Source organism: Saccostrea echinata, unplaced genomic scaffold (assembly GCF_033153115.1).
Source record: "Saccostrea echinata isolate AGI-Se365-2 ecotype Australia unplaced genomic scaffold, CSIRO_AGI_Sech_v1 ptg000047l, whole genome shotgun sequence".
Classification (NCBI taxonomy): Eukaryota; Metazoa; Mollusca; class Bivalvia; order Ostreida; family Ostreidae; genus Saccostrea; species Saccostrea echinata.
In genome coordinates, this window is record NW_026889796.1 from 2,258,839 (window position 1) to 2,266,998 (window position 8,160).

General features: G+C 34.0%; 1 protein-coding gene across 1 annotated transcript; it reads right to left on the bottom strand.

The window, feature by feature from the left end:
• Positions 1–4,597: 4,597 nt before the first annotated feature.
• Positions 4,598–7,535, bottom strand: LOC133202583 (cytochrome P450 26A1-like). Its single transcript, XM_061338424.1, has 4 exons — positions 7,392–7,535; positions 6,712–7,206; positions 5,652–6,086; positions 4,598–5,389 (listed from the first exon to the last, which is right to left on the bottom strand). The coding sequence occupies exons 1-4, from the start codon at positions 7,533–7,535 to the stop codon at positions 5,054–5,056; spliced, it is 1,410 nt and encodes a 469-aa protein (XP_061194408.1). The 3' UTR covers positions 4,598–5,053.
• Positions 7,536–8,160: the final 625 nt, after the last annotated feature.

Here is an 8,160-nt window from a genome sequence, read left to right on the forward strand (position 1 = left end):
ATCAGATGAAACGACTTAGATGGACGATTCTTCACTGAAAGTGCATCAAGAGCATGCAGCGACAGGCAGAAAGCAGATGATTGGTGAAAACATCGAGACATGGTTTAGTGTTGAAAGAGGACTGTTGTACAGACATTATCATTCAAAAAAGGTTAGTTATGAAAAACTGTATAAACAACTTGTTGTTCTAGAACCTTTGAGAAAGAAAGTTATGAAGATTGCTCATGACACACTTCGTGCTCAGTCGATATGCTTTTCTGTGAAGTCGATATATCTAAGGATCGACCTCATAGAGGGCTTATATATATATATATATATATATATATATATATATATATATATATATATATATATATATATATATATATATATATATATTCATGGGAAACAAGCAAAAAACATACCACATACATTGTATATGATGATAGTATATGGAAGTGGCAAGGAGGGAGAATTTACTTTGCTCCCCAACATACATTTGAGAATATAAAAAAATCAGTTATCTCTGGGCCTTCGCTGACCCTCCCCAACCCTGGGATGAACGCGTATGTCATTTCTAAAAGTTTTACAGTAAAACTTGTCTAATCCAGACACAACTGGTTCCATAAGAAAATGGCCGGATTAGACAACATTCCGGAATAGACAACATTTAAAGATATACACGCTATATAAACGCGATTTTTTATGTGAAACAAAATGATTACATGATTTGAGAAACATGATGTGTAATAAAATATAAGTACTTTCCACAAAGTTTTACTAAAGAAGTCGTTGTAATTACAAAACATTTAAGCAAGATCTGCAATTACGAATTCAGCCTATTCATGAATATTGATGAAGGAAGTGAGTAAACAGTATATAGACACGCATGTCCGCAGGAAATCATAGACAACGAGGTACGTTGCATTTTGACTACGATTTTGAATAAAAGTTAATATCTGTCATTACAGAGTAGATGGTTAATACTGGTTGTTTTCAAGGATAAGTATCTTTATGCATAAAACTTATGCCATCGATGTCAAAAGTTATTTTGTATACCAAACGGCCTACCTCGTTTTCTTGACGCCATTTTTGTTTATCAATCTAAAAGTAGCGACTGTGTCACATGATGCATGAATTTAAATATAGGCATTACTTTCCTAGTAGGATAATAAATAATTATAATTTGAGATCTTTATAATGCGTTCATTTCCAATTGTGTAATTTAAAATATTTTCGTAACTTTATTTGGTAACAACACAAATAAATTTCCAACTTTATTTTTTACTGACGCAAGTTATAGCGTGTATATATTTAATACAAATGAATTTACTGAAATGGACTTAAAGTTAACATCGTATTAATCAAGATTTCGAATTATATATCCGGATTAGACAAGTTTTACTTTTATTATATAATATAGTTAAAAGGTAGGGGGTCAGATTTCTATGGGGGTCGTAGAATTACCGGTCTGGAACGGTTTTTTACGGTTGAAAAATGACCCTACTTGCAGTAGAATATTGACCGGGGTCACCCCCCGGTCAATATTCTACTGGGGTCACTTTTTGTCGTTACACCGGGAACAATATATACCGATAGACGACTATATGTGCAGTGAAGGTAGGTACATATTGTCGCCGACGACAATATGTTCAAAAACGACAATATATGTGCCGTCACACACCTACTTTCCAATTTCTAATGTCTCAGACGCCTTAAATTTCATGAAAAATTCTAAATAATTGTCCATAAAACGCATGCATCCTGCATGTGTTTATCAATGACAAATGCCAATTATTACACTAATCGATAAAGTCCCCCCCCCCCCCCCCACACACACACAAACTGATATGAATAAATCTCAGCTGATATCGGCTCGGCTGGATATTTGGACTGCATGCCTTCACCAAATCTAGGGACAGTACTTCAAGCGATCGAAGTTGGGGCTGAATTTTCCAGACGTGAATTATAAAGGATGTTCTCGAGATTCTGTGAAGGCATCAGTCCAAATATTTAGCCGAGCAGAATCTCCGCCGAGATTAGATATGAATATCAATGACCCGTGAAAACGACAGTAAGATAAATTCAGTCCTAATAAATAATAATAATTATAAATTTAATTATCTCTTCTTTTCTTTTTTCTTCGTTTATATTACTTTCCGTTTCTTTTCGTATTTTACAGGTATCTACTGAAGGAAAGATTGGAGTAAAACTAACACTAAATGATATACTAGTAAAGATCTTCTCTGTCTTTCTTTTATACTAAAAAGAAACTTAGTATACAGTAGGGATATGTCATTCTTAAAACGTGCATAATATCAAATTTCTGTGGCAGCCTAGTGTATATCAAGCAGAAAGATTTACAAAAAACTAAAATTTACCACCGTGCGCTTAAAAAAAATGTTACGAATATAGTTCGAATTTCCTCGACAATACATTATATAGAAAAGATACATTATCCTTGACCCAAGAGCCTATGTAATAAATGAGACAGCGTTGTTCTTGTTTGTCTTGTTAAATAAGATGGAGTGTTTAATAAGATGAAGTATTCATTATGAAGATTGATTTGTCTTTTTGGTAGCCAGCTATGTGGTTCCTTCGCGAAGGAAACTTTTAACCCTTCTCCGTTATTTGTGTATTGATCTAGTTGTCGACAATAAGAATAATTCTCATTCTATATTTAAATTTTTTTTTTCTAAAGATATGAAAAAATTCTTAAGAAAGTTTAAGCATGTACATGTAGATACAGTCGATCATTTGAACAACTTCACAATTTAACAGCACATGTGTGACGAAGGTGACCTTGAAATTATCTTCGCAAATATACTTGGTCGATGACATTCTTTTTTCACATACCTTGGTTGTATGCACCAAACATTAAATTCGTGAATTTTAGCATCTATGTAATACACAAACACACCCCTAGACACACACTCCCTTACACATACACACACACAGAGGACATTACAAGCGACATGATTCCAAATTGTTAAGAGACGACATTTGATTTTGAGGGGAGGGGGTTGGCAATTTTGTCGAGATTATTTTCATGCTTCATAGACAGAATTTTTTATTTCCAAGATGACCATAGACATATTATTTATTTTCTGAAGTTTCTAGATCACAAATACTAGTATTGTAGTAGTATGAGTAATATTGCATTATTGAACCGTAACCTCAGTAAATGTACGTATTTTCGCAGCTTTACATGACAGGTGATTTTCTCTTTCTCTGTTAAACTTATGGACGATCATTCTCCTTTCTTTTCATTAATTACAAAATGCCCATGGGCCTTGACTGTGACCCGAGTGCTGTAAAATCACTAACTTTCGAGGAGGGGAGTTAATTTTCTTTGTTTTCGTGGTACTGAGAGATCTTCATATTCAACCAAGAAATTAAATCTCATTGATCCAATATTTTTTCTTAAACCAATGAAATTTGACCCTGCGAAAATATGTGATTCTACAATATCATGAGTTTCTCTGGTTCTGATCGAATTCGGCACACCAGGAACTGGTCTGGACACACTAGTAGGTGACAAAGATTGTACAGCTTTATGAGAACTCTATAATTAAATTTACGCAGCTTGTCTCTTTGAAGTTATTGGTCTTGATACAGCCTAGTGGTAGGGTGTTCGATTCGAGATCGGGAGATAACAGGTTCGATTCTCCTTCTCGGCGCCGCGTCTAACCCAAGACGTTATAGATCAAAAGCTGTGACTGCTCCTTTGCCAAGCGCCAGGAACTTGAAGTGAAAGTCATGGGTCTTACGGATTAGACCTTTTAAAAAACCGAGATCGGTTCACGGTTGCCATGATAAAGAGCCCTCACTTTTCAATGGTCCCGAGTGCCGAGTAAAGGTCTAAATTTGAAGCCCTTCTAAACTTTGTATTTATTCCCACCCAGTAAATTTAAAATTAAGAACATGATACATAGATACTTAATGCCAAAATTGTTTAAATTGATTCAGCAGTTCATGAGAATCTGAAAATATTCAAAAGTTTACGGACGAGGGCTGATGAACGACGCATGACGACGGACAAAAATTGATATAAGTAGGTCACCACAGTGGCTTAAAAACATTGGTGAAAAGTGCAGATCGAAAAGATGTAGACGACCGCTGTATAAAATCTGCAAAGAAACTTAACTGGTCTCGAAATCTAACAAAACTGCCACAGTAACCAATAAAATTGAGAGGACGAGCAAAAACATTACTTAAAATAAAAAAAAGAATTTTTACCATATTTGTAGCACCAGTCAAGGTTAGAGTATTTGTTTTTGACGGTGGAGAGCAGATCATTTAATTTAAAATAATTCAAGGACAGATATTTATTTCCAAAATCTGCCTCCCCCCCCCTTAAAAATATTTGTGGCGGATACATGTATTTGCCACATAAAATTTTTTGTCTATTTAAATATAATTCATTTTTTAGGTTCATAATCAAGAACTAGTAATGAAGTTTACTAGCATTTCCATTACTAGTGCGTATATGATCCACCAAATAGGGGAGGCTACTTTTCACCAATTTCATTCAAAATTTTAAGAATTTCTTCTCCCCCCCCCCTTTTGTTTTACCATATCAATTAAGAGGAAACAAACACTGAATATACACTTGGTATGCCATATACACTTTTTATTCTCATTTTTTCCTCATTATTTTACTAATAAATTAGAATAAAATCAATATATACAAAATATAATACACATAAAAAAAATTTAAAATAAATGACACCGGGATTAAATGTACATTGCATTTCTTGCTAGGAATTAGAAGACAATGCCTTTACGACTTATTATCTAAAGAACATTAATATAAACACAAGAATGTACATAATGGTCAGTGGGGAATTCATTTTCTTATTTCGCTACAATAAAAATATAAAAATGCAAACACAAACTTACAACACCCAATATTCTGCACATATTTTTCCAATTCAATCACACATATGAGCATTGTTAAACATACCAATTATTCATTTACAATACAATTTAACCCATGATCTGTGATTTTTCGACATAATTATTTATGATTTTTTATCATTATGATCGAGAAAACTGAATAATTTACTTGTCTTTATTCCTTATAATGCTCCCGTAGAGTGAAACTTCCCATAAGTTTGTTTTTTGGTCGAGGTGTTGGCATGGCAACCATTTCCGGATTGGGTTCTGACAATGTCCAGTTACATTGCTGACATAGTTTGATAATAAACAGTTTTAAAATTAAATGTGCATATCCTTTTCCGGGGCACCTCCGCGGTCCACTGGCGAAGGGAAAGAAAGATATTTTAGATGAATCGGCCTGCAGCCAGCGGTCAGGATTAAAAGTCAAAGGGTCTTTTAAATTGCTGTCCAGTTCATGCGTGTCTCGAATTCCAAGAACCACCGTCCAACCTTCAGGAATAGTGTATCCCTGGAAAAAAAAGGATTTTGAATATTCGCGTTTGAATAAAATTGTTAAGAAACGAGATAATAAACTTGTCTTCTGGACAATTCCTGTTGATTTTTTAATGTATTAATTATTTAAAAAAAAATTAACAGAGAAATATTAGAATTAATTTTTCAGAATAACTATTTGATGAAAGTGTTTTAGTATTTGAGAATAGATTTAAGATTTATATCTAGCATTTTTAACTCTAAGTCCTTGATTTGAAAAAAAATTTTTTTAGACGTACCTCGAGTTCAAACGTCTGTAAGACCTTCCTGTATGCCCCGCCCACTGCGGGAGTCACCCGCAGTATCTCCTTGTAAACACAATCCAAATATGGCAGTTTGTTAAAGATTTCCGTCGTTACCTCCACCTCACTATTGTTATTTTCTTCGGGAGGAGCTAAAAGGTCAATGTTCGATAGTTCTTGTCGAAGCTTTTCTAGAACTTCTGGATGTTTGGACAAATGGACAAGTGCGCACATGGCCGATGTACTGGTCGTCTCACCTGCATTAAATATAAGTTCGAAAATGCCATTCAGCAAATCGTCATTGTCAAATTCCGAATTTTGAGATTTGCAGAATTTTTCCAGTACGGTTGGAAACTGCTGCGAACACGTCTTTCCGTCTTCCTTTATTCTCTTTAAGAACAAGCTCTTTAATTCTTCTTTTGCTTTACATGCCTGAAACAACAATGAATGCTGTGATTAAAGTTTTTTTTTATAATTAAGAATTGCAAGAATTAAGATATACCTATTACATAACAATGCACAAAAATGACCTTAATTATTTTCTTCAGTATCAGCAAAGGTCCTTAACCCTAAGTCAGTAACCGTGCATCTCCTCTATAGAGTTCAATCACTTCGCAAGATTACGCCTATTTTAAATAAAATACTACAAAGCTATGCGTGAGTAACAACATCTGTGACGTCATTTCATTCATAATTTCACAGACCGGGCAAAGATGAACTTCGATTCAACTCTTGTCCGCTTCAAGACCCCTCATCCGTACGTCACTGAGAGCGACGAGAGGACGTAGGGGTGAACGACCAAAATTTGGCCCACTGACTGTAGGGTCAAAACATCTATAGTTTGTTTATTTCCGCATACGTTCCTCAGTGAACTAGGTCAACCTTCGATTTGCTGATTTTTGATAATCAGAGTATAATTTAAAATAAGAAAAGACGAAGAGGAAAATATAAGGCTAGGAATGAAATTTTTTGAAAAATGATTTAATCACACTTAAAAAATATCAGACCAAAGATAAGAAGAAAATTTTTTTAAAAATCAAAAAAGTTACTGTCTTACCTTGTGAAAGCCAAATCCAGGTATGTTAAGCGGTAACGTAAAGAGGTTGTTTGTGATGTCATGATAAAGTGTCTGTATCTTTTTTCTTTCGTCTTTCGGCATATCCATACTGACTAAAAATGTAGATGCTAGTTCTAAAAACATAGAGTGGCAGTCGGCAAAAATCTCAATAGACGACTTGCGACACCATTCATAAATACGTCCAGTCAAAAAGTCGGAGACAACGGGTAAATTTTGGTCGAAAAATCCCGGAGACAGACATTTTAGGAGTTGTATTTTTTTCTCCGCATGCACTTGACCTGTAGACGAGGACAAGGAATTCTTTCCTAAAATTTTCCACACGGAAGTGGGGTAAGCACATTGCAGAAGCTTGTTCTCGGCTGCAAACAACTTTTCAAGATTTTTCTTTCCTGATATACGTATAGTGGGTCTTCCGAACAAATGTGTCTTGTATATATTGCCATGCTCTTTTCGTTTTCCTTCAAAGAATTTTGCCTGAAAGAAAAGGATGTAAGGAAACTTGATCATGACAGTTTAATTTCTCTTTGTAATTTTGACCTGTGGTAAATTGATAAAAAATAATCATATGATAAATTAAAAAAAAAAACAATTGTGGCAAATATTGTTATTTTAAAAAATTACACTGACGAAATTATTGATAATTAACATTCCATGATTACCTTTTTATGTAGAAATTGCAAAGATTCTCCTAAAATCGGAATGCCCATTCGTCCTGGAGGTAGATTGGTGCCACACCCTCTGTACTGCTGTAAATATTTGTACAAAAGTACGCAAAGAAACAGGATCAGAAAAAATTCAAACATTTTTTGTTTTATTTAAATATTTTTTTAAAAGTATTCTGAAACTTGGTGATCTTCTGTAAATATTGGAAATGTAGGTTTGAAACACTCGACTTTATAACATGTCGCAGATTACGAAGTCATATCACGTGACCATGAAAGGCGAACGACCGAGACACGAAGTACACGGCGCATTCTTTTCTTATATCGCAGGAAAAATTCTTTTATCTACATATCGATTGATCAATAAGGTTAACGAAATATAGGGTAAGCGGCCAAATATTCCCCTCTATTCTGTTATGTCTCGATATCCGTGAAAAAAGGTTTAACATCTATATATCACAAAAATTTTCAGGAAGACTAAATATTCAAGGGAATTTTATATATTTAATTGCGCAATGAATTTTAAAGGTGATACTGTCACAATAAAGGATAAATTATCCTTACTTTAACTCATGCAAGATCTTTTTTTTCAGAAAATCAAAAGTAAGCACTTGGGATTTTATTCCGGAAAAATGTGTTTCTTTTTAATTTCAAAAATAAATTTAACTGATGTGCTTTATTTTATAAACATCGCACGTACATGTATCTAACAGAGAGAATAATAAAGAATTTATTTTAGGCTTGAAGATGTATTTTTAAACATATT

Bases quoted from the DNA above. Each gene is read 5' to 3' on its own strand.
- LOC133202583 (XM_061338424.1), bottom strand. From the start codon at position 7,535: ATGTTTGAATTTTTTCTGATCCTGTTTCTTTGCGTACTTTTGTACAAA. The intron at 6,087-6,711 runs GTAAGACAGTAA...TTGTTGTTTCAG, and splicing joins CTGGATTTGGCTTTCACAAG to GCATGTAAAGCAAAAGAAGA. The intron at 5,390-5,651 runs GTACGTCTAAAA...TTTTTTTTCCAG, and splicing joins TACAGACGTTTGAACTCGAG to GGATACACTATTCCTGAAGG.